This window comes from Falco cherrug, chromosome 5 (genome assembly GCF_023634085.1).
Source record: "Falco cherrug isolate bFalChe1 chromosome 5, bFalChe1.pri, whole genome shotgun sequence".
Classification (NCBI taxonomy): Eukaryota; Metazoa; Chordata; class Aves; order Falconiformes; family Falconidae; genus Falco; species Falco cherrug.
The window spans coordinates 35218997-35244758 of NC_073701.1; the positions used below are offsets into that span (position 1 = coordinate 35218997).

At 55.5% G+C, this 25762-nt stretch overlaps 2 protein-coding genes across 3 annotated transcripts; both read right to left on the reverse strand.

Moving 5' to 3' along the window:
* Positions 1-2821: 2821 nt before the first annotated feature.
* Positions 2822-7705, reverse strand: DNAL4 (dynein axonemal light chain 4). 2 transcript variants are annotated; one of them, XM_005446746.3, is made up of 4 exons: positions 7634-7705; positions 6064-6285; positions 5119-5202; positions 2822-3982 (listed from the first exon to the last, which is right to left on the reverse strand). In XM_005446746.3, exons 2-4 carry the CDS (start codon positions 6133-6135, stop codon positions 3818-3820), a joined length of 321 nt encoding a protein of 106 aa, XP_005446803.1. In that variant the 5' UTR covers positions 6136-6285; positions 7634-7705; the 3' UTR covers positions 2822-3817. The 2 variants fall into 2 exon arrangements, with proteins under 2 accessions (XP_005446803.1, XP_027671877.1); XM_027816076.2 differs by having other exon boundaries at positions 6064-6288.
* Positions 7706-13879: 6174 nt separating this feature from the next.
* Positions 13880-24784, reverse strand: NPTXR (neuronal pentraxin receptor). The gene is given in 6 exon segments (XM_055711708.1): positions 13880-15623; positions 16040-16219; positions 16570-16814; positions 16957-17179; positions 23963-24086; positions 24088-24784. Coding segments are annotated over 6 exon segments (1440 nt in total). The 5' UTR covers positions 24531-24784; the 3' UTR covers positions 13880-15398.
* Between the last annotated feature and the right edge of the window lie 978 nt (positions 24785-25762).

The following is a 25762-nucleotide window of genomic DNA, read 5'->3' on the forward strand; positions in this document are numbered from 1 at the left end:
TCGTTAGGTCATTGCTTAGTGAAAAAATACACCAACAAAACCCACGTGCTAACCACTCTCATCAAAGGAGCTGGGCTCGGCTCCCAGAGCAGGGCCACAGATTTCTTTATTCCAGAGCCAGCCCTGGGAGACTGAGGGGAGAGGGAGACACCCTCCTCCTTTCAGTGCCCCAAACCAGCTCCAAACTGGGTTGAGGGGGATAGATACCTCCACATCCTAGAGGCAGACAGGGACAGGGACCCTAGGGGCTGAAGCCACCCTACTGACGGGCAGTCCCTCCCCAGGCTGGGGGAACTTGCAATCCTACCCCTGCCCTGATTTAGCATCCCATTGGAAAGTGGAGGCAGGGGCATTAGGTGGGGCACTTGCCCACTTAGGACTTCAATGCTGACATTAAATATTTACCAAAAGATTTTTCAGCGAGTCAGACATGAGCCCACAGCAACAGGGAAGAGCTGGAGAGCTTCAAAGCCTGCCCCGATCGCCTGACAGCACGTCGACTTGCTTTGTTGCCATGACATCATCTCAGAGAAGCAGTTGAGTTTGCACCTCTTTCTTCCCATCTCCCCCCTCCAGCTCTTCCTCCATCTTCCCAGCGCCTTCCCCCTGCGTCACAGCAGGTTCGAGTCACCCTTGGGGTGGAGGAGGAGCCGTACATCCGGAGACATTTCCACTGCTGGCACCAAGTCAGGACTCCCCGGCAGCTGATAATGATGCTGCCCATCTCCCCTCAGTGGGGAGGGATGAAGTCACGAAGCACAGCCCTCTGAGATGGGCGGATAGGAAGGGTCACTGGCTGGCACCGATGCATCACCCTGTGTTTTTCATCTCATTTTCTACATCTGACTCAGCCTGATGCTTTGATGGGTAATGGCAGCAAGATGCAGGGGACAGGAGATGAGAGGGAGAGGAGAACACAATAGCAAGCCACCTGTTGCCAGCTTCCCCAGCTTTCTGCTGAAAATTTGTAAAGTAGAAATCCTTCAGCAAGAGACTGCAGCTTTATAGCCAAAAGCATCTAGGCCCTAGAGGCTCCAAAGCATCATCCACAGAGGGGTCTCTGGCAAGAAAACACAGGACAAGGGGCCATCTCTGATCCATGAACTGTAGTCCCCGCAAAATTACAGGCATGCCCAAAAATGTGCCAGTTCCACAGCAAAAAGGGGGCGGAAGTCTTTCTCCTAACACACAAGGGCCAGCACAGCATGGCTCCACTTGCAACGGGCAGGAAAATTGATCTTATTGAACTCTTGCCTTGGAGCAGGGGCCTTCACATCCAGCTGAATTTTGGGAGGTTGAGGTTTGTGGTTTTGCATACAGTGCCAATGACGGGTATGCACACCAGCTAAAATGGGTCGGCTCCTTCGTGGTAACTTCTTGAAGGAAAGCTGTGACATTTGGAAACAAAACCAGCCTGCTGCTGCCCTGTAAGCTACCTTGCACTTACCTTGGGGGAGTTACAGTGCGGGACCTGACTTGCTGCAAATTCACACCTAGCTCTCGCCTCACTCTGCACATGCACACTGATGCTTCGAGAAGGTTGAGGAGCAGTCAGTGTTCACTTATTGCCCATGCAGGTCATGGAGACATCAGCTTTGGTCAGCTGGCAGCCAGAGAGATAACAAACTGGCAGCGAGGCCAAAAGATTGTGTGTTGAGGTAAGCAGCTCCCTGTGATCATCTGCAGGTCACCACGACCCTGCAGAGATGCCCATGACCAGCACATCTGTGCATATGCACACAGCAGTTAATTATTCATTAGTGTTAAAGAGGCACAACTACAACAACTATAGTATGGCTGAAGGTATCATCATGCTCCAATGCAGAGCACTGCAAAGACACTGGCTTTACCTTTTCCTCCGAACCCAGAGGAGACAGAAAGCTGTGGAAGAGAAAAATAATCTTTTCCACCTGCAGAAACTGCCAGTCAACAGTGCTATCTTCATGTAAAGGCAGCCAGCTGGAGCAAGCAGAGCAACCACACCAAGCTCAAAGGATTTGGACTCTTCTACACTGCACAGCAATCCTGCCACTGTGGTCTGCCACACAGAGCAGGTATCGTGATACCAACTACCTTATGATACCAGTTGTGTTCCCCCTACCCTGCAATTCCTTTCCACCTGATCAATAAGGAATTATATGAGAGGACATCAGGCCTAGCCAGCACAGATGGTCCAAATTTGAAATAATTTCTGGTTGTCTTCGTATTACTCTAATTCCTGGCTTACACAAGAGCTCCTGATGAAGATAAAACGGAGGCAGGACATCTCTAGCATCACACTGAGGTTCAGAGAAGGGACAAAAGGATTTGTAAGACCCTCCACCATTCTGATCCACCACAGGCACTAACGCAGAAAGGTCCTTCAGACTTGAACTATGGGCCAGAGTGTGGCCTCTCACAAAACATGAGGTGCCAGCAGTACTGCTGGTGAGGTGCTAAGAAAGTCTGAAAATCAAGGAAGCCACACATATGAGACCCCAAAGGTCAGAGCAGGGGCATACTGGCTGGGCAGAGGACACAGGAACACTCCCTTGCTGCTACTGCTTAGACAGCTGTGTGGACTGATGACTTTGGTCAGCAGCACTGAGGGCCTGGCAACCTTCCTCAGCGTCACGGCTTGCACTGGTGAAAGGAACTGAATAGGGAGGATGACCACGTCTCTGGTACCTATGAGTCACCTGGTCACACAACATGCAGGATGGAGACTTGTCAGTGTCCCCCACCTGAGCGATACCATTGCTTACTTACTTCTGTGTTTCCTGAACTACTTTTCCTTCTTGTGCTCCACTTTGAGATTTTCATTTTAGAACACACAGAAAAGGACATTTTACTAAATTTTTATTGTAAAAACAGTTCCCCAGATTTATATAAATAAGCCATATACGTAACATACAATTACGTTCATTCCATCCTCCAACACTGACAGCTTTAAAAAATGAAACAGACTAAAAGAATGCAAGTCCAAAAAGACGTTAGGTTTGTGATGACCAAGTGATATCTCACATGGAGCCTCTACCAGCCTCCAAACAAGATGCTGAAAGTACACAGCACTTACAACACCCCCAAGAACTGACAGGGAGGCATTCGAGCCTTATGAAGAGTTCTCACCCACTCCCCAGGCGTCGTCAGCTGCCTGTGTTTTCATGCTATCTCAGTGTGTGGTGGGTGAGAAAGGAGGGGGCAGTTTGCATAGCAACCTCCTACACCCAGGCAGCTCAGCTGTTGTGCCCTCCCAAAAGAAATGGGGAAGGGCGAGCTCAGTCTGCCTCCATGGGGACCCTTGGCACTGCCAGTTCTGTACGGACATCTTAAAAGCGAGGGGGAAAGAAGATATGCTCAGCATTCAGAGAGAGGAGAAACAGGTGCCGGTCAGAGCCATACCACAGGGTAGCAGGGAAGGCAGAGAAGAGAGGGCACGACGTGGAACAAGTGGGAGGACAAAAACCCCCGTAGGGTTAGATAGCACCTTTTCTCTTTTGCTTCCCCCTCCTAGCGTTGCTACACGGCTCTGCAGCGTGTCGTGAGATACCTACACCCCATCTCCTTCCTGCTTCGGCTCAACCACCCCAGAAAGAGCCACAGACAGATGAGAAATCCTATAAGCAAGGACAGGACAGCTTAGCAAGTTTATACATACACATGCACCAACTATATGTATCCCATGGAACTGTTAAGTCAGTATGAAAAAAAAATCTTGATGTTTAACTATTAAAAAAAAAAAAGCCCCACCTCCAGATTGTACAAAACTGTCAAGAGAAGGAAGAAATCTCTTGAATGCAGCGTACAAGAAATCTCTTGTATGGGACCCCGCCAGACGTCAGGAGCACTTCCAGACACACACAGCCAGGCTGCCACCAAAGAACATGTACAGCAGATTCTTCACCTCGTGAGTGATCTCAAAGCCAAAACCTTCCCCAATCACCACATGCCAGGAGGACCCAAATTTCTTGTCCATCATCTCTTTGATCATCTTGGCAGCACTCTGCAGAATGTTAAGGAGGAGAGCATAGGGTGAGACAGAGCAAGGAGTGAGTTTTTATGCAAACATCCCCCTAGTCATCTTCTCCCTTTAATACAACTACTCAAGTCATGGGCAACAGGCTATAGCAGCTGCACTTCAGGAACTGGGACCTCCCCAGAGCTACACCCAAGGGTAAAACAGGTCTTTGTGTTTTCATCAGCCTCTGACACAGCAGCTAGGAGAAATTATAAAGAACTGCATCTAGCAATCACAGTCTGAAGCAAGAATTCTGATTTAGATGCTGATTGAGTTATGCTGGGTGTAGTGAGCATGAGAGAAGATTCAGGTCACTAAGCTGTGACTATTTTTACAGGAGTCCATATTTTCTTTTACTCCAGCTAATTACCAAAACACTGAAACTAGGCTAACTTTTAAAAGGCTTGCTTCTCCCAGATCACACCCTGCTTGATCTAAAAAAAGGAGAGGAAGATTTTGCAGTGACATGCAGCGTCTCAGGTAGGATGGGACAGAAGGAATCTCTGGCTTTGTATCTTTGCCTTGCTCCAACACAAAACTGCTCTGGCAACAGGCAGCCCGTGCCCTGCCCAAGAAGCAAGGTGTGTTTTTCTTTATCGTTGGTTCTCAAAGTTAAGGGCAACATTTCTAAAGACTGTAACTTTTACATCACTCCCCCATTTATATGGTCTCAAGTAATTTCATTCAAGAGGCTGAAAGCTGAGAGGGAAGACTTTAACAGACTGTACCTAAAGGTTCAAAGACTTTCCTGTACTCATCCCCAAAACAGGAGTCTCCACACAGTGCTGAACCAAGCCCTCAGGACACAGAACATTTTATGAACATTTAGAAGCATGTCACAGGCAAGGCAGGATCAGGAAGGCGTAACAGTCTGGGAGGCAGCATCGCTACTAATCTCTGCTTCCTGCAGGAAAGCAAAGTGCTAGTACGGATCTTGCTGACAAAAGGAACCGAATCCAACATCTAGCCGAGCTCTTTGCTGCCTCCTACCCTTGTTCAGTGCAGAGAGTAATAGGATGTCAGGATTTGACTCTACTCTGCCCTGCACCCTTAGCCCTGCTCCTGCAGGTTTCCTGAGCCACAGCAACTGAAGGCTGGCCATTTTGGGATTTGGCTAGTACCTCGTTGTTGGTGGCGTATTTCTCACATGCCGTAACGCACAGCTCCATGGCCTCTACACGCATCTCCTCTGGCATGTCAGTGTGCTGGAAAGAGCAAACAAACAAGAGGAACTAAGCAGAAAAATAAGAGCTAGACACAAGACAACAGTAAGTAGCTATTACTTTTGCACAGACTATAGCAGGGGTCTAGACTGCTGGGTATGGGCAAAAGGCAGCTAGTCCCTGCAACTTTTAATGCTTGCTTCAAGGTGGGGGGCATCACCAACAACAGGGGCCTGTCCATACACCAAGCATTTCCACTGTTTCAGAGAACAGTAAATAGGAAAATGGCTTACTGCATTACAAGTGCCCCTTTGCACCAGCAATGCAGAATTCTTCTCTACCTAACATTAAGACTAGCACTAAGTAAGCACAGCTTAAAGGAGAAGATAGATACATCTGTCGGTTTTTCTGAAGATGAAGGGAAAGCATGTTAATGCTGCTCCAATCACAGTCCTTAATTATTGCTGTAAGCATAAAGTCTAAATTACACGGACTTTTCTTTCTGTTCGGCTGGCTGGCTGGCAAGGTCTCTTACTCCAGCTCCTCTAGGATAAAAAGCAAGCTGCATCCACAACACAGGAGAAGGCTCCAAAGGCAGCATGTTCATTCTATTAGACAACCACTTTGCCCCAGGCTTCCCCTGGCTAACTTGAGGGGAGAGGGACGGGGCAGCACAGTACACAGAACAGACAGGGGACACAATGGTGCTAATCAATTTCTCTGACAGAGGTCAAGGACAGGGAGAAAGCAGCAGTGATGACCAGGATCCCTCCACAGGACCACCGGTACATTCTCACAGCAGCTACTCAGTGGGAGAAATTCTAGTTTGGAAGGTTGGTAAGAATGAATGTAGAATTTCTTGTCTGTAACACTGGTAAATGCGTAATCCATCCCTCTTCTTACCCTAATCAGTGGAAAGCTGTGAAGTCTTTTATAGTCAGCTTCCTCCTTTTTCCCCTCCCCGGTGTCTGCCATGGTACTTCCACAGTGACCCCGGGAAGGGGCAGTGGGGATGGCCTGGAGCTCAGCAAGGTGCTGCGGCACAGGCAGCTGAGAGGAACACAGCTCTGTGAACACAGGCAGAGCAGCTTCAGCAGGAGGGGAAAATTTCCAGCTCAGAGGACACTGCTTGAACAAAAACAAACATGAAAGAGAAAGAAAGCTTTGAATTAAAATGGAAGGCCAATAAAATTATTATGAGAATATTGTCCTATCCTGCTTACTTGCTGTTTCTCAGTACCATCTTCACAAGCCATGCACTTAAGAGCGTTATCTTACAGACCATTAATGCAAACAAATTTTAAAAACTTATCATTTTCCACAAACAAGGCTTCAAGAGCACAGCACTTCCCAGAAGCACCAATCGACACGGAGGAAAAAGCCAAGTAACGGTACAGCTTCCAACAAGGGAAGGGAGAACAATACATCAGCCATTATGTCTATTGATTAATTCCAAAAAGGTTCTCCCAGGACACTATTATCTGCGAGACTTTCAAACTGCGTATGACAAGCAAAGAGTAAGAGTATTTTAGGAACAGGATCAGTGTACATGTCTGGACGGAAATGCTTAACAGGAACATCTTGGTCTGGTTTGTACATTTGCTCCTTATATCCCTGAACATTTGTCAGCTGGGGAGGACCATATGGGAAAATGCTGGACTGTGCTTCTGGGCCTAATTACCAGCCAGCCTCATCTTGGGCAATGCAGAGGCACAGCACCATCTGACTGGCAGGTTCAGAACATTTCACCACAGTCTTCCCTCTGGTTCTTTCATCCAGAACAAACCACCTTCCTCTCCCACCTAAAGGAAGCAAGGGTGATCTCACAGTAAGGGGAAAACAGAACACGGTGCCAGGCAACGCCACACAGACCAAGCATTTATGCAGAGTGTGTACAGCTGCTGGCTAAAGCAGAGTCTAAAAGATGACCAGCTTTCACACAGGGACCACGGGACCTGTAGATGACCCCACAACAGCCTCCACAGGACAGAACCTCCACCTGACTGGCACCGGCCTCCCGCAGCGGGGCAAACCCCGGGAGCTACTTCAACACCCAGCCTGCCGCCGGCAGGTGCTCAGGGCCGTAGGCCGCCGGGGGTGCCCCCACGGGCCAGCGGCGGTTTCCCTGGGCAGAAGCCGCTGACAGACGGTTGCGCCGGTTAGAAGAGGGGGGCAGCCCGCCAGCCGTGGGCCCGGAAGGCCACGCCACAGCCCCGGCCGGAGGTGGGGGGCAAGGATCGGAGCCACCGGGCACGGCAAGGCCAAGCTCCCTCCGCGGCACAACCAAGGGCTGCGGGACGGGACGGGGGAGCGCCGGAACACGGCCTGAGCGGGCCGCACACCCTCAGCGGCCCCCTTACGCCAGCCCGCTGCCCTCAGCCCCAGGAGAGGGAACGAGGAGGGAAAAGGCTCAGCGAGCAGCCCCGGGCAGAGCAGGGGGAAGAGGACGAGGGGGCTCCGGGCCTGGCCTCACCTGCGCCGCCACCGCGGCCCGCGCCGCCGCCCAAGCACCGGTTGCTAAGGAAGACCCGTGACTTGTCGTAGCAACGGGCGCAGGAAGTCCCACCCACCTCGCCGTCCATTGGATGCGAGGGGGCCGCCCGGCGTGTCTGATTGGCTGTCTGCCTTGCGGGTGACGGCGCGGGGGCTTGGGGCGGCGGCGGGGACGGCAGGGTGGCCGTGGGGCGCCTGTCCTGCGCCGCCCCGCCCCCCGCCCCGCGGCCCGGTGCCTGTGGCAGCAGTGCGGGAGGGCCCGGGGCTGCGGTGGCGGCACCGCGGGGGGCCTCGTGAAACAGCCCGGCCATAGCGAGTGGAAAGGGTCCGGGACCCCGGTCCTGCGTGGCCGCAGGAGCCACAGCTGTGCTCCGCGAGTGGCGGGGCGGGCCCTGTGCCCACCCCCTTCGTGGGCCGCCGCCGGCGCCGGTCAGGAGCTGCTGGGAGGGGGGGGCCGTCTGCCGGCGGCGACGAGGAGCCTTGTCTCCTCCCTTGGCCGGGCTTGGCAAAGGGGCTTCCAGGGGACTCTCGGCCTTCCCGCCTTTTCCAAGGCTCCGGGGTGGGTTTTGGCAGGGCAGGCTGCAGGGGTGGGCTCTGAGCTGCACCCGCTGCCGGATCGCCAGGTATCTGGAGACTTTGCATTTTTCTGACTTAAAACCCCTTTGAGGCCTAGTTCTACCTTTTGTTTTAAACAGGGATAAATACTGGAGTGGTTTGGGGCAGTTCATGTGTTTTCATTGCATGGGAAAGGCAGCCGCTTGTGTTTGCGATGCAACTGGGTGCATCTGGAAAGTTTGATGCAACTGGAAAGAAGGAGAAAGCGAGGATGGGTCATGAGTTTGCAAACAGCTCCTGTAATACTGACCCCCATCCCTACTGAGCTCATCGCCTCCCTCCGTGGCCTTTTTATCTGTAATGCCTGTTTGCTTTGAGGCTTTCCTTTATTCTGGGCTCCCTAGGAAGCCTGTGTTTGCTAGCCAAACACCAATTCCCTATAAAACAGGGCTTAAAACAGTTTCCTGGGAGTCTAGGAACATATTCATCTGAAATTAATACAGGTGGAGAAGCAGCAAGCTACAGAATAATACTTCCTGTGCAAAGCCCTAGCTGCTGGGCGTGATGCCCAGGTTTCCGTCAGGGCCCATCCTTGTCTTGCAGAGTGGCTTGTGGGCCTGATCTTTTGTGTGGTCTTTTGGCTGGTGTACGTTTGAAATGTCCTCATTGCCGGCTGGCTGCTGAAAGAATAATTGCTTTCTAGATGTCTTGAGAAGGGAAAAAGAGGGGGAGGAACAAGCTGGGCATTTTCCTGCCCCTGCCAGCTTGTGGAAAAAGTCCTCTTCCCTCACCATAACCTCAAAGCCCCCTTCCCCCCCCGCCCCCCCGGAAGACATCTTATTGTCTCTTTTGCTCGTGTAACAGTGAATCAGACCTGGTTGTTGTTTGCCTGACAAAACGCAGCAAAGCTGAGTTTGGGTTCGGAAAGACAATGCTGCGGTGATCGTTCATCTGTCCCTCTGCCTTTTCTGCTGGTTGTGACAGAAATGAAGCGCTGCCTCTTGTCCCTCTCATTCTCCTACCGCTCCTGCCTCCTGTGCCGATTCCTTCTCCTTCCTCCTTTCTGCAAGCATCGGCCTCTTGCAACGAGGCAGGCACAGAGCTAAAATTGTCAGGAGACAGATAAAAGCTGGGAGATCATTTTTTTTTTTCTTTTGCAGAGGAGATAATTAGGAATAGAATCTCTGCAAGGAAGATCTTTCCATCATCATTACTTTATCTCCAGGCAGCTACTCTAATCTCTCCAGGGACACAGTGCTTTCAAGCATCGTATTCTTGCTGTGTTTTTTTTAACGCTTTAATCCCTGTGTAGTTCACCCACTTTTGCTACTAAGCAGCAAGACGGAACGAGCTGGTGTGTTTGTGTGCATATGATATGCCTCTGTTTGGGGGAGGGAGTGTGCATGCATATGTGATTCTGGGTTCAATTAAATGTGCTTTGGTTTTGATCAGTGTGTCCCCCAGGGAGTGTTTTCCTTGGGAAATGTGGGGCTGGTTGAAAGGATTATTCATCAGTGGTTCCTAGGTGAAAAGCTAAGGGAAAATGGCCAAACCCAAAACTGTAGAGGGTCCAAAGATAGGAACACCATGTTGCTGTGTTCTTTGTGAATGTGGTGGGTTATACAGCAGGGCTGCAAGGTAGAGAAGCCTCCTGACAAAGGGGAGCATCCTACTGGCCTGTCTCCATCTGCTGTGGCTTAGCAAAATGCGAGCTGTTAATTTCTAGACCCTCAAGTGCGGGGTTTCTGCAGGCTGCCTCTCTACAACGCTGCAAACTGTTCAAAGCCTTGTTAGGCTGACACAGGTAATGTACTGGTCCCTTAGCTGCTAGTACAAAAGGCAGATACATGGCTGGCTTCATGTCACCCCATCTTTAGTTTCCATACTGAGCAACCATGTGCCCATCTGTAGGTGAAGGTAAATTCAGAGCAAGGGCCTGATTCACCTCTCTGGATCTGTAGGGACCTCTGACCATTGCTCTGCTCTGGGTGGTCCTTTCTTATTTGCCACTAATCGCAGATGAAAACTCTTCCAGCCCTTTGCCTTTGGCAGCCACGGTGAAGTGCATTAAAAAAAAGAAGTGCCATTTGCCACCTGACGTTAGATTGTGTAGTACTCCTTGGCTGAGAAACAGAAATGTAGCTGCTGTCTGCAATATGTATATATATGTATATACATATACACACACTATATATATATATACACTGCCCCACCTTTTTTTTAGCTATCTCCATCATTAATGGTAGGAAGAGACTGGACAGCAGGCTGACTTTTCATCAGGTGGAGGGCACCCACAGACTCTCTCTTTTCGTGGCTGCTTCTGGTCAGGTTTTGAGACCTCCCTATCATCCCCATGGGCACAGGCCCTGCTGTGCCCCATCTCCTCTCTGCAATAAAGCAGGGGGCTAGAGATTGCTGTCCTGCCTCTCGGCTGCAACCTGGAGGCTGGGCACTGCTCTACACAGCCTTGGGTAGTACCAGAGGGCCCGGGCTGGGGACATGGGACACACTGAGGTCCGCCCTACAGCTGTACCAGGGTGCGTTAAGATGGTTGCAGGTCTCTGGAGGCAGACGTGCTCAGGAGGTCCCAGGAGGATGCTGATGCCGTATTTCACTGGATCAGAGCCCCAATGTCTTGCGTTGAGCTGAGGGAAGGCAGGGATGAGGACACTGGTGTGCAGAAACAGCTGCTGAAAGCAGCCCAGCCCTCTGCTCCAGAGGAGAAAGCAACCTGTTTTGAGACAGGTGGATCCCCTGGTCTGCTGGACAAGCCAGCGCCCCATGTGTGGTCCTATAGCTACTACCTCTAGTAACAGCTGCTACCTCTGGTAAGGTCTGCTGCTGAAGCATTAGCAGCCATGCGGGGGCCGTTCCCGCACCAGATGCTCTGGAAGCACAGCGTATTCCCCGTGCAAGGCGCTGCACGAGTCTTAATGAGCCTTCCTGGCTCCGGGAGGGAGTGCAGGAGGCTCCCGACAGGATGGGGGAGCACAAGAAGGCAATTAAGGCAGCCCCCCATTGCTAGGGCAGTGCAGGTAATGGGGTCTTTGAAAGTGTCACCTCCTGGCAACAAAGTATGGGCTGGCTTGACCTTGTTTGAGGGGACTGGGAGGTTGACATGTCACAGGGACCTGTGACTTGTGAGCCCAAAGCTGAGGCTGCAGGTGTCAGGGAGCACAAGAGCTCCCCGAAGCCCACTCCAAGGTGGGGGTCCCAGGGCTGCCCATGTCCCCAGGGAGGCAGAGCCTACATGGCTGATGGTGCCCTCTGGAAAGCCAGGCAACGGCTGAAGGAGTTCAGGAACTGCAGCATTTTCTTTTCAAACCTGATAATTAGTAGCCATCAGACCTGAAGGTTTCCCATTCCCATGTTTGACCTGGTTATCGCCACTGCAGGCCAAAGCCCTTCCAGGGCAGGGTGGTTGAGTCTGGCTAAGTCCTTGGCCTGCAGAAAGCAGCGGTGAGTCCTGGAGGTTAGGAAGGGAAATGGTAGTCCCGTTCCTCCCCTCAAAGCGTGTTAACAGCCCTTTGGTGGGGAGATAGAGACCATGCCGGTGGTATCCATTGCATCCACCTGTTTCCCCCGCCACCTCCTCTGGTGCCAGCGCCCGCTGAACCGCCATGTGTCCCCTGCCTCTGCTTTGCCCACCTCTTGGGTTTCCTCCGTTTCTTTCCCACCCCATCTTAGGTATCCGGACACAACGCAGCATCCCAGCTGAGCAGACCTACCCAGACCACAGAACCTTCTCTGGGTGGTCGTTAAAAAGTTCCTTCTTTACACCCCCAATAGTAACTTTGTTGTTCCTCCTCTGTTCTTCATGTGATGTGTTGTTTTCCAGCCAGCTGCCCTTAGAGAGGCGCAGGACTTCTCCTGAGTGCTCCTGGTTAATTTAGAAGCAAGCAATATGTTTAAGTCATTGTAATTGCGTCTTCCAGCCAGCAATGCCATTGATTTGTTGTCTCCACCTTTTAAGCCCTGTCGCAGGTTTGCAGCTCTTGCAAGGCTTGGCTTACCAAAAATAAATGGTCCCGTCTTGCTCTTCTCCCCAGATGGGTGAGAAGCAGCCACTGCTTCCCCCACAGAGTCAGTGCAGGATGGAAATAAAATATTTATTCCTACTCTTGATCTTCTGTCTCCTAACCAGGTTCCAATCTCTCCGTAATACCTTCGGTTCCTGAAGAGCTTTATATGGAGGTGTTTACTGTAAGCTTTTAAAATGTCCAGATAAATTACATCAATTTTTCTTGTGTCCCTCCTGATCTGCCCAGCTGGCTGTGAACCTCTGTGGGGAGAGGAGGTTACCCTGCAGAAGCTGTGCCACCGGGCTCCCCCCTTTCTCTCATCCCAGACATGACAGATCCAGGCATCCTGGGGACACAGCTGGGGTTGGGATCACACCAGCATCATCTGGTGGGGAGCCAGAGGGCAGCATAGAAGTCCCTGCCTGAGCGTCTCCTGGTGTCCCCTTTGGTTCTGCTTTTTCTGAGGGGTTTACACAGGTTTTGGTGTGGGCTGTGTTTCCAGACTCCGGAGGAGACTGGTTTTATGCCAATAGCCTACATCAGCGGCTAGACTGTTTCCATCCTTGTTTATCCTCCTGCATGTCTTCTGCGTTGGCCAGCAGACCCAAAAAACCCCTTGCAGGGCTCCTGGAGTTTTAATAGGAGGGTCTTCTGAACCAGTCTTGCCCCTATTTCACCTCCTCCTAAGTTTGTGACCCCAGAAATGGTTTTGGACATTTATTTCCTCCTCTAAAAAGTGCTGTCTTTCCTAATTATGCTGCTGCTGTTTGGGCATGCAGGCAGAGGTCACCTGTTGAACCGCCTCCTGTTAGTGATGTGGGGGTGAGCCTCCAGCTCAGCAAAGCCCTTGAGCATATGCTCCAGCTGAAGTACGTACTCAGAGTTAATGTCTTCTTCAAAAAAACCCTCAACTTTGAAGAGACGGGCTGAAGATGAGAGCTCCAGACTTTGTTTTACAGCATTAAATACCCTCCAGAAGGAGAAGTGGGAGCTGGGGGGATGGTTCTGACTCAGTAAGGAGACCCTACTGGCACACCAGCAATGGCAGGGCCCTGGGGTAAACTGAGTCTTCTGGCTTTATGCTCTATTTTCCCCAAATATTGGTGAGGTTATATCTTTCCTAGGAGGGCCAGGACTCACTGAGGGGCAAAAGCATTGTGCAGACCTGGCCACACTTGCTCTAGAATAGGTGGCTCCAACAGCCGTGCCAAGGGTGAACCAGCTTGTGCCTAGCTAGGTCAGGAACTCATTACTGGTATAAACTTAGACTGGGCATGAACTCCTTGCCATCACAGCCTGACTTGGAGGCTGTGGTTTTCTCCTGGGTTTTGCTTCCCTGTTGTCGGGATGGGGGTTCTTCTTCCATGGGGAGTTGCTTCCCGCAGCAGCAGCCTGTACCCCATGCTGCTCCACCACAGGGCAGATGAGAGGTGCCCAAACTGTGACTGTGACACCACCATGACCCCCCCAGGGCAATGCTACCCAGCCTCTCGCGATGATATTTCTGTAATGCCAGCTATGCAGCTGCGGGCCTGTCCACCTCCCTCCAGGGATGCCACCCTAAGCATCCCGGGGAAGGACACCTCGGCTTGGGCTGGCTGGTCCCCTCTGTCCCTGCAGTGACCTCACACCCCACAGGAGGCTTGAACAGAAAATGTCACGTTTATTGTTCACGATCAACTTTACAAAAGAAATGCCCCAACATGGGTGCGCATCAGGGGCTCCTTTCACAAACGTGCATTAGAGAAAGCGCGTGAGCGAGCAAGGAAGAGGGGACAACTCGGCGGGGTGCATGAAGGTCACAGTGTTTCCCACTTGGCACGAGGGCTGCGCCCTGCCCCCACGCATCCCCCCGCAGTGGGCTGAGCTGCCCCACTGCCGGCGGGGACCCTGCGGGGGGGTGATGCGGGTGGCAGGGCTGTCCCCTCTGCCTGCTTCACCTCCCCCTGGTGCAGGAGCAGCTGTTGCTGAAAGCACGAAGTAGGACTTGGGGTCGCAGGGGAGCACTGGAAGCTGGACACTGGGCTGAGCAACCATGAAACCCCCGAAATAACCCTCTCCCCCCTGGACACATACACGTGTGCACACACACATGTATTGAGACATTGGTGACCATGCGGCATGGAAACAGTGTATTCTCAGGCACTCCATGGGGAAAATACTAGCCCACTCCATCACCCCTCCAGTTCCAAGGCTGGCAGCAGCCCTGTCCTTGGCCAGGAGCAGCTCAAAGCAGGGGAGCCAGGTGGAGGCAAGGGCAGCAGCCCAACCCAGCATGCAAAAGGCCAGGGATGGGCAGCAAGGCTCCTCTGGCCACCATCATCCTCTGTCTCTTTTTTTTTTTTTTTTTTTTTGCTTGATTTTGTTCCCTTTAATGGCAGTGCTGCACTCTTTCCCCCTCAGCCAGGGATGGACGAGATGCTTTGCCCCTTCTCCCCATTCCCTTGGTGGCCAACCGACCCCCCCAGCTTGGGAGGGGAGGGCTTGCTCTGCTTGCCTCTGCCTTGAAAGCCTGTCTCCCCTTAGGCAGTCCTGCCCAAACAGGCAGTAGAGGCAGGGGAAGGGGCACAGGGAGGGTGAGCAATGTCTCGCCAACCCTCTGCCATCTTCCCTCAGCCTCCTCGGGGCTGTGCTGGGAAAACCAGGGTGACAGGAGAAGAAGGAATGGGGCCAGAGGGGAAGATGCTCCCAGCCGAGTCTTTGGGCTCATTTGGAGTACAGACTCACAAGACCAGATAGTGGGGCACTAGAAATAAACGGGGAAAGGGGATGTGCTTGGGAGAGGAGGGGGAGGGGCACACGCTGGCATCCCGCTAAGGCTGGACCGTGCTTGGGGCAGACGGAGGTCTCCTTCCCACTCATTGGGGCTGACAAAGTGGGGAGCCTCGCTGTACCAGAGACACCTGTGGGTATGGTGGTGTCCTCCTGAAACAGAAGCGTCGCAGGGTAACACCCAGGGGAAGGCATGCCAGGACGGGGGACAAGCCGCGCCACCAGCGTGGGGACAAGAAGGAGGATGCCAGGGGAACCCCTCCCTCCCAGGACACCAGCGCGGGGGGCTTGAGCATCGCCCTGATGAGGCTTGGTAGTCTGGGAGGGGAGAAAGGGGCTCCCTGCTTCGGGGCTGCCACTGGGCTCCTTGGCGCTGCAGAGCGGGTGAGGGGCTGCTCATGCCTTCCTCCCTTCCTCACAGGCAGCGAAGTCCCCCTTGCTGGCACCCCCAAAGACCTCCACCGCCTGGTCGTCCCACTGGATCACGTTGCCTTGGAGGTGGGAGGTGCAGTTGGCCAAGCCCAGGATCTCTGCTGGTGCCAGCATGTGGTCCCACACACTGAACTGCGCCAGCTCCCCCACGAAGGCCTGGGTGGCATCAAAGCGGCCACCCAGCGTGTCCTGGCAAAGAGCAAGAGAGGTGATGGAACGGGGATGGGGACAGGAGAAGGAACATGCATCCAGTGGGCAAGGGGAGAGGGAGAAGTATCGGGAGAAGCAGAGCAAGATGCCCAATAGCAAGGATTGGAGGGGATGGATGCATGGAGGAGATGCAAGATGACAAGGCGGGGAGCAAATGGAGGACAGAGGGACAGGGAGAGGGAAGAGGAAAAGACAGTGAGTGTCCGTGGCCTGCCCAGAGGTGGGATGAGCAGGCAGGATTGCCCCTTGCCCAAGATGCCAATGCGCCATGCTGAATGGTCCTGCCAATGCCACCCCCAGCCCTTGCCCCATTTGGGGGCTGCCCCCTGCTCCCCAGCTGGCTTCATGACGGAGCGATGCAAACTAGCAGCTCTCAATGTTGTGCTGGCACTTACCTGCTCCTGGCCCAGGATGACGACACCCTGGGGCTTGATGGCATGCCAGGAGGCCAGGTTCTCACCAGCACCTCGCTGCTCACCGTCCTGGTACGCTGACCACTTGCCATCCCGGGTGGTCCATGCCACACAGACATGGTGCCAGGCCTTGTCCTTCAGGCTCAGTGGCAGCTGGGCAACCTTGGAAAGAAGAGCAAGAGCCCGGCACTCGGTGCAAATGCTGGGGGACCCCAGTGTCTCTCCAGCGCTGGGGGACCCCAGTGTCTCTCCAGCCCCTTGCAGAGCAAGAAGTGTGCCCCCAAAGCAGTGGCACCCCAAATTCTACAGACATCCCAATGTGCTGCTTCTCCCTCTCAAATCCCACCACAACGTGCCATCCTCCCCATCCTCCTGCCTCCCCCTTCCCTCCCAATCCCTTCCTCCCAGCTCCCCTACATCAGTACCCCCAGGAGCATCATTTCCATGGGGGGCTGAAGCAGGGGAGATGAGGGCAGGGGCTTCCCTCTTGCCCCTCCTGTGGCTGGGCTGACCTTGTCATTGATGAGCAGCTCCAGGGGGTTGCTGCCCCACTCCAGCAGCACGATCTCATTGGCTTGGCTTGGGACAGAGTAGGAGAAAGGGGTGCCAAGCCCTGCCAGGGCCTTGGACTTCAGCCACATGCAGATGGTGAAGGCGTAGAGCTCAGGCAGGCTCTTCTTCATGCGGGCATACATGTAGTTATTCTGCACTGGGATGGTCACCTTGAAGGCATCGGGAGGGCTGTAGCCTGGTGGTCCTACATGCCAAGGATAGGGAGGAGAGAGGAGGGTCAGCACCCATCATTGGGATGAGGGCAGCCTGTCCTGGGGCTCTCCTGGAGATGCACCTGGGGGTAGGGACCCCCTGCACCACCTCCATCTCCACCGGGCAGGACTCACCGTGCTCCAGCTCTGTCACCCGGTTCTGGAGGGAATTCAGTTCCTTCTCGATGTCATGCTGCTGCTGGCTGCGGTCAGTGCTGGCAGCCTGGCGCTCCTTCTGCAAAGTCAGGATCTTGGAGAGGAGCTGCTCCTCCAGCTGCTCCATCTTGGTGTGGAGGGCATCGCGAGTGAGCGCTGGGGCAGTGGGTGCCGAGCCGTTGGTGCGGGGTGGCAGCTCCTGCTGCACTCAGCAGCAGGCATGACAAAAGGGAAAGGAGGGAGGAAAGAGAAAAATCAGCACAGTGTCACTGTAAGAGGTTTAATAAGGACACATCCAGCTTGCACTACCACAGGGAGTGCATCAACCACAACCCCATATCTCCAAGAGCCTCCATGTGACTTTGACTCTCCCCTCTCAGAGCCTCCCCTGAGTTTGTTACTGCAAAATGAAGCTTGGTTGTTCTTAATGACTTTCTGCCACTTCAGAGACAGAACAGTGATGGGACACAGGAGCACTTGGGTCATCTCTTGGCTCTGCTCCTGCAGGCAGCCTCGCACAAGGTGGGAACAATGTGGAAAGGAGCTTGGAGCTCCCCTCCCCACTGCTGGTGAGGCTGCTTCCGCACTGCCGGTGCATTAACATCACATAACGGGGCTTTAATCCTCTTAGCCCAGCTCAGCCGGTGTGCGGGGGTGTGTGCACACATGCCAGGTCGGCCAGGTAGCTCTCCATAAGCCAGCCTTTCCCAGGCCATCAGGATGCCACGGAGAAGTGGGGCCAGTGGCCAGGGTGTCATGTCTCTGGTCCTCGAGACATGACCCATCACCTGGGGACATCAAGCATGTCTTGTCCCATCAGGGTTAAAACACAGACCAAAACTCTTTTCTTGGCTGATCCAAACCCCAGCGCCTCATGAAGATGCTTCCAGCTGCTACAGCATCCTGCAAAGATCCCAGATCCCATCCCAGCTGGAAGAAAACCAGGCTGGAAGGGAGCAGGTGGCCCTTTGCCATGCTTCTGGGGTTTCTCCGGAAATAAAAGCCCTCTCCCTTCCCCATATCCTTGGGATGTTAGGCTCTTTGCCATGAGCTTGGAAAGATGGTGACCACCTTCTCCATGCTGCCAGACCTTCCTGAAGGTACCAGAGTGGCCATGGTGAACCTGCCTTAGCCTCTGACAGACCGAAGGCCAAGGCAGGGCTTACCATGGCTGCTCCAGCACCCAGGGGGGTCTGCATAGCTGCTTCAGCCCTGGACATTCACACAGCTTATGCTGGTGGGACATGGGGTGATGCCATCCCTGCTGATCAGGCTAAGCCTCCTCCCAGCCTCGGAGCTGGCCTGGAGGAGGTGACCATGCTCATCTGTGGTTGTGGCTTACAACTTTTTCTTCTTCCCTATATCCCATTTTTCCAGGATGGACAGGACCTGATGATCATGCATACAAAGGTGAAGGGGAGAAAGCCCACCGATGTCACCACCTATCTTTGCTATCCATCATGAACCACAGGGGAAAGAAGAAGTCTGAAGGAAAGCTGGGTTCGGCCAGGCAGTATGCAACCTTGGCAGATGGGAACAGCAGGGAGAAGCTAGCAGCGAGAGGGAAAGTGAGATGGTGTTAGTGTGAGCACAAACAGCCCCGCACTGGGCAGCGACACACTCAGGCTGCAAATAAGAGGGAGGCTGTGATGCTCTAGGGTCTGAAAGAGCCTCCAGTGGGGTCTGCTGGGGCAAACCCACGGGTTACGTGAGGAAAATCAATGTGGACAACCAAAACTCAGCAAGGAAAGTGAGGTGGCACAGGGGACATCTGCCAGCCCTCATCAAACACCATCTCTCGCTGCCAGCTTGCTCCGGTGCCGCTGAGTATGCTCTCGCTGAGAACAAAACCTCTCTGGGAAGGGAAAAGCACCTGGCAAAGGGCATCCTACCTTTGGTCTCTGTAAAACAGGGAGGGCTTAGACAACGGGGAAGGGGCTTGAGCACTTTTGGGGGAGTGGGTCTTGGAGACCCACTGGTGCAGCTGGCTGAAAGGCAGGGCAGGGATGGCAGGAAGGAAAGGTGAGTGGAAAGGTTAACTCTCATCCTCCCAGCAGGGATAATTCCCACCCGGGGCTGCCCATGCTCACATCCAAGCAGAGCTGGCTGTGTTGGCAGGGGGCAGTGCAGGTAGGATAGGGTCGCCTTTGCCTCTTTGTCTGCATCCTGCAGGCTCCGAGAGCTTTTCTCATCCCATCAGGCTGCCTGGCTGTGGTGGAGGCTGGCACGCTTTGCTTCTGTCTGCCGCACGCTTTGATTGCTCGAGCTGCGGGTTTGGAGCCTACGTCCCTGCTTTCATGCACGGCTCCATCTGTTAATGACGAAAAAAGAAAAGGCTGGGAGCTTTTGTCGCTCTCGCTAGCCCCTGATAGCCTGCACTACATTATTTAGTAGTGACTGAGCGGTTTTTTTCCTCTCCTTCCTCCTGCTTTTCTCCCTGCTGCTATTTTCTTCCCTCTGTAACTTTTTTCCCTATGGCTTTTTCATTTCTCTGGCTTCGAAGCATCTCCTCTGGTTGCTCCCCTCCACACACATACATGCTCTCTCCCCTTTTGGACAGTTCCTTCCCCCTTCCTTTTTCCCCCTCCATCTCTCTCTCCAGCTCTCCCTGGCCCTTCCAGCCCAGCAGCCAGGCCACTGATAGTTGGACCCATGTGGTCGGCTGAACCACTGCCAGCTCCATGTTCCTCCTGGCGAGGGATGCAGCTGGTACCCTCCTCCAGCAGTTTGAGGGCCACCGCATTGTCCCAGCAGACACCATCCCCACCCCAGGAGCCAGACCACGGCTGGCAGGAGACCAGACCTCCCCATACAAACCCATGTCGCTGGGATGTGCTAGGTGATCCTCCCAGTGCTGGGATGGGCTGCATCCCTTAACCATCCTCCGCATCTCTGAGCTGCCACTCGAGTATCTTTCTCCCAAATCAAATTATTTGCAAAATTATTGCTAGATGTGCAGCTGCTGTCTACCAGTGACCTTTGGGGAGGGGAGAGGAGGGGAAGCGCCTTCTCCCTGGTTGTTCAGCAGGCACCCGGCTTCCCATCTGCTGCCGTGCAGGCAGCAGGGGAGTGGGCAGTGGGTGCGGGGGAGGCTCGCTCAATGCTTTTTGGCCACCACAGCCACCAAAAAAAAAGATTGAAAGATGCCAGGTAATATTAATCACATTAAATGTCAGCGGGTGGGGCGGTGGGGGAAGGGAGCGGAAAGGGGGAGGCGGGGGCAGGGGGCTGCAGGGCCGGGGCAGCCACGTCAGCGTGTGCTCACTCAGGCTGTAGCCCTCAGTCAGCAAATGCACTTTGATTTATGTAAGGAGATCAGAGCCTCATTTACTAATGCACCAGCAAATCTGGGCCCCGATGCTCCCCCTCAGCCATCAGCACGCAAGTGCCCACCTTAGCTGCTCAGATGGGGTGGCCAGGACCACATGTTGATGCCCCAGCACATCCCACAGATCATGATGCTGAGCTGAGCACGTGCACATAGCATTCCCATTTCCTTTCCTGGAACCTCAAATCGTCCCAGCTTGCCCACAGCTCTCCCATGGCCACTGCCACAGGATGGCACACCTACCACACCGGGGTTTTTCAGACCCTGCCACCTTTTCAGACACTTTTGGATCCAGGCAGGAGCTTTGGGGGTCATTAAACCCCCAGAAGGACTGCCCAGGGCAGGGGATGAGCAGGCATGCGTCAGCCTTTCCCTCCTCTTCCTCGTGAGAGAAGAGCTCGCTGCTGATTCCGTCCCCCTCAGATGTTATTAGCAGCCCAGGGCTGCCACAGTTTGGGGCTCTCCATCCCTGCTCTGCCGGAGATGGAGGTGTGAGGGAGACAACCAGCTTGCTCCCACTCCCATGCCCATACCTGCAGGTTTCCTGCCAGAAGCTGGGTCGCCAGTCACAACGGCACAGCCACATGCTGGCTAAGGAGCCAACGGGCTGTTACATTCAGCTGGGGCCAGGTCCCCCATAAAGCCTGTTGGGCTGTCCCCTCTCCCGCTCCCTTCCAAGGGATGACGGGGAGGAGCGGGGCATGTGCAACCTGGCACAGCCCAGGTGATTCCCCCCCTGCTCCAAAACTGCTCCATTTCCATTTGCAGCAGTAATTGAAAGTATGGAAAAGGAGCACCTGGGGGCCCGGGCTCTGCTCACCAAGATGCACCCAAGTGTACAGACGTATGTGTAGAGAGCCAGGCTAGACCCTTCAAAACTGGGAGGAAAAAGCCCAGCCAGGCTGCTGCACACAAGGGGAGGACGAGTGATGCCTTGAGGGGGCTAGGAGGAGGTGAGGGAAGGTACCCGGTGTGAATGCTGTGCCAGCACTAGCCTGTCCCCACCGAAATGGCAGGGCACAAAGAGTGAGCCTGTGGGGGCCCTCCCTGTGTCCCCCTTCCCTGGGAAACCCTGCCACCACACCACCAAAATTAAGAATGAAATGATTTAATAGGGTTTTTGGCACATCATTGGATTAGATCAGCCATCTTCCACCAGCCCCCTCCCCGCAATCCCGGCTCCAGAGCCTCCCGTGGTAACCCCTGCTGGCAGATCTGCTGGGAGATGCCCTGGGACCCAGCCTTCCTGGGGAGGGGGCCCACAGCACTTTGTGTCATCTCTCTCCCAAGACTAGGTCACCCTGGGCTTCATCAGCATTTTCTCTCCTTTCCTCCCTCTGGGTTTTGCAGAGCCTCTGGCACACCGGTGGCCACCCTGGGACTGTCCCCAACCAGGTCACCTTTCGGGGTGATCACTGTCACCCTTTAGGAGAGCTGCAGGGGCTGGGGGTGCCCACCGTGCCATGTGGTACCCCAGGAAGGTTCCTGGGGCCAATGGATGGAGCTATGCAGGATGGAGAGGCACAGGTACCTCCCAGAGTACAAAAAGCAAAGCAAGCCGGGGAGGGAGGCCACAGGCAACCATCACCGCACAGCCAAGGTGTGACACTAGGGCTCGGCTGGCTGGGCTGTGGCTCTCACCAGGCCATCCCAGGTGATACGTTAGAGCTGCCTGGAGCCAGGTCAGCCAAAGTCCAGCCCACCTGCGACATGCTGCCTTATTTCCTCAGTTCGCAGAGGAGATACAGTGCCCTGCGGCTCAGCCCGCCCTGCTGGGTACCCTTGAGACACTGGCAGTGCAAAAGGAAACATTTCTGGCAATGTGCCACTTGGCTTCCTCATCAGTAAGCATGTGCGTGAGCCTAAGCCTTGACCCAGCATTGCTTCAGGCTCCCTGGGCACACGTGAGAGCCTGCTCTGGGTCTTGTGAGCTTCACCATTCCCTACCCCAAACCTCCTGCCATTGCCAGAAAACCCAGGAGAGGGGCCAGGGCAGCTCATGGGTGATGCTGCCCCTTGGAGAAGGGGGAGAACATGGCCAGAGAGCAGCTAAAGGACTGATGCTCCCCAAGATTCAAACTGATGTGCTTGGGTACTGTCCCGCTGAGTATTGCCTGGTCCTCATGCACACACAAGTATGCATGTACAGGGGCTTATTTTTTCCCCCTTTATTTCTGGGTGAGCCTATCTGCTGTCTGCATGTGCATGTCTTAGCCCGGTTGTGTTATCCCACTTGTGGGAATCCATTTGTTTGGGGCTGCAGGGGGGGTTCAGGGTGCCTCTGTCCCTCCCTTTGGCTGCATTGGGCTCTGGGCATCATGCTCAGCTGAGCTGCATGTCCCCCTCTCTCTGCACACATCTGGTATCCTTCTGTGTTTGTTTTTGTGCATGTGTGTATTACCCTGGCAGCTCACAGGTGCATCCTCTGTAGCTGGTCTCCAGCTCTTTTCCCTCCCGTGTGTGTGTTTACTTGCCTTTCCTCATCTTTCTGTCCCTGCCCATATCTCCATCCTCTACAATAATTCTCTCCCAGTCTCATTTCTGAGCCCGTGACCTTAGTGGCTCTGAATTATCCACCTGTGACCTGCTGCTACTGCACCCATGTGGCTGTAGTGAGGAGGGCAGAAGGGCAAAGCTGGGGAAAGGGACGCCCATGGGGTGCTGCCTGACCCCCTGCTCCCAGTTCTGCACTCTGGGGAGGAGTGGAGAGGGCAACAGGGACCCAAACGGGAGGTTGAGAACTTGCTGGAGGCTCCTTACAGGTGGCTCTGGCCCCCAGCAGACCTCAGGGGATAACATAACCCCCAGAAAAAATGGGGCATCTGGAGCATCTCCCCTAAGGAAACCAGACAACCCCTCTGGCAGCAATCATGTCCCCAAACTATTGCCCTGGCTGTGTCCTGCAACGTCTGCCAAGGTCTGTGCAACCGCTGAGCCCACATCAACCCAAATAAACGGACACACACACATACTGTCATCGGCCCCATCACAGGCACCGCGGCAGAGCCGACAGCGCTTCTAGCTTGCAGCCGGGCCAGGGCCGAGCCTGCTGGGCACACACTGCACAGCTGCTACAGAGTGGGGACAAGGGGTCCGCAGCCCAAGTACCAACAGCCCGATGCCACAGAGGCGGGCACAGCAAGCGGCTCCAGCTGCCCCCTTCTCTCCACAGCTCCTATGAACCGTGCAGGGAAGGGGTGCTGGCTTGCAGCGGGTGACACTGCGCTTCAGTTTGTGAGAAGTCCCACTCAAACCTGCGATGGCATCACGGCATCGGATGGGGTTTGCCTTTCTGCTAAAGGGCAGGACCTGGCTCAGAGCTGACGGCCTGCTCCAGTGGGGGCCTTGGCAGGTGCTGGGAGGCAAGCGGGGTGCCCTACATGGGTGCGGACGGGGTGGGGAGGGGGTGTGTGTGAAGCAGGGCAGCCCTGCTCCTTGGGACCACCCTGCACAGAGGGAAGAGAACGGGGCCGAGACCTCCAGGAGGAGTGGGACAAGGACAGCCTTCCCCAAGCCTCGCAGGGGGGATGAGCTGGTCCAGGGTGTGTGTGGCTGCAGGCCCGGGGAACGGCACGCGTGGGAGCATCCCCCCGCCAGTCCCGGGAGCATCCTCCCCCCGGAGCACCCCTCCCCGAGCCCCGGGAGCAGCCCTCGCACCTCGATCCGGTCGATGCGGTCCTGGAGGGTGCGGACGGCCTCCTCCAGCTCCCGCACGGCGGGCGGCTCGGCAGGGGGGTGGCCCATGGTACCGGGACGCGGGGCGGCGCGGAGCCCGGCGGCGGGGGGGGGCGGCGGCGGGAGGGGTCCGCAGGCCGCCCTCGCAGCGGCTGAGCTTGCCGGTGAGCTCCCGGATGGTCTCCTGGTCCATGCGGATCCGCTCCTTCTGCTCCAGCGCCGTGCGGCGCAGCTGGGCCGCCGCGCTGCGGAGCGCCAGCAGCTCCTCGGGGCCGGCGGCGGGGCCGGTGCCGGTGGCCGGGCACTCGGCGCTCAGCGGCGTGCAGACGAAGCGGCTGAAGAGCGGCGGCGGCGGCCCCCCCGGCAGACGCGGCCCGGCGCTGGCCAGAGCCTCGGCGGGGCCGTGCAGCGCTCCCAGCCCCTTGTCGGCGGCGGGCAGGAGGGCGGCGGCGGCCGAGTCATTGTCGGCGGCAGCGGCGGCGGGCGCGGCGGTACCGGCCGGGTGGACGCTGGCGATGATGCAGATGATGGCCCCCAGGAAAGCCAGCATGCCCGCCGCCAGCAGCACCGCCAGAAACTTCAGGGTGGCAGCGGCGTGGGGGGCCCGAGCCCGCGGACGGCGAGAAAACAAAGCGGGCGGGGAGGGACGGAGGGATGGCGGGCGGCGGCCCGGAGGGAGCCGGCGAGGAAGAACGGTACCGGCAGCAACACCGGCGCCGGGGCCCCGGCGCGCCGCGCTTATATGTGCCGGGCGGCGCCGCGCTCCCCGCACCGCCCCCGCCGCCGCCGCCGCCCCCGCCCCGGCCCCGGCTCGGCCGCGCGGCCCCGGCCCGGCCCCTCGCAGCGACCCCTGCGCGGCTCGGCCCGGGCCGCAGGTGCGAGGGGCCGGGCGGAGCGGGGGCGGCTCGGGAGCACCGGAGGCGGGGGCAGCCTGAACCCGGGGCTCGCTGAAATCGGCCCGGCGGGAGCCTCCAGCCAGGGGATGCTCCGCCGGGACAGCCCAAGGGAGGACCTTCCCCTGCGAGATGCTCAGGCTGGAATTCCTCAGGATCCCCTAGTTACCCTGAGGGTCAACACCCCGCAATCAGGTGTCCCTCGGGAGTGGCTTTCAGGCTGCTGGCGGGCCTTTCCCTCCTTGACCTTCTCCTAAAAATCCAACCGGCAGCCTTACGGCTCTTGGAAATGCCTCCTCCGGGAGGGCGGCCGGGCGGCTGTCTTGCTCTCCCACCCCAGACTCGACTGTTGCACAGAGTGGATGCCTCACCCTCTGCCCTGCAAGCCCACGCCATCCATTTGGGAAATACATACCTAAACCGAATCTTCCCCTACCAATGCTTTACCCTAAACCACTCATAAAGATGATACTTCAGACACCCACTCTCTCCTTGCTCCAACAGTGTGCTCGCCCATCCACCACGAGCCGAGCCGTGCGCTCTCCGTGCCCCGGGCACGCCGGGGGCTCAGCTATCCCGGCCAGCCCAGCAAAGAGGAGCAGTGGAGGAAGAGCAAACAAAACTGATTTGAAGCTCTGCTCCGAAATGGCAGGAAATCCATCCTAGCCAGCAGGGAAGCAGTGGCATGTGTGTTTAAAAACAGCTCCAGTGCTGGATATGAAACACCAGTAAAGATTACATCTTCTCCCCGCCAGGCACATTTGAGTATTCTAGCGAGGGAGCCAAAGCTACAAAGGCTCCTCAAACTCAGCTTCCCACAAGCAGGGAGCAGGATGCCGGTGGGGCATGGGCACCCTCTCTCCCCACAAACTGCATTGCACCCCAGCCC

Excerpts from the sequence above, each read along its gene's own strand:
- DNAL4 (XM_005446746.3), bottom strand. The coding sequence starts at position 6,135 with ATGGCAGACACCGGGGAGGGGAAAAAGGAGGAAGCTGACTATAAAAGA. Across the intron at positions 5,203-6,063 it reads ACAGCTTTCCACTGATTAGG|CACACTGACATGCCAGAGGA; the intron begins GTAAGAAGAGGG and ends TGCTCTTTCCAG. Across the intron at positions 3,983-5,118 it reads AATACGCCACCAACAACGAG|AGTGCTGCCAAGATGATCAA; the intron begins GTACTAGCCAAA and ends AACATTCTGCAG.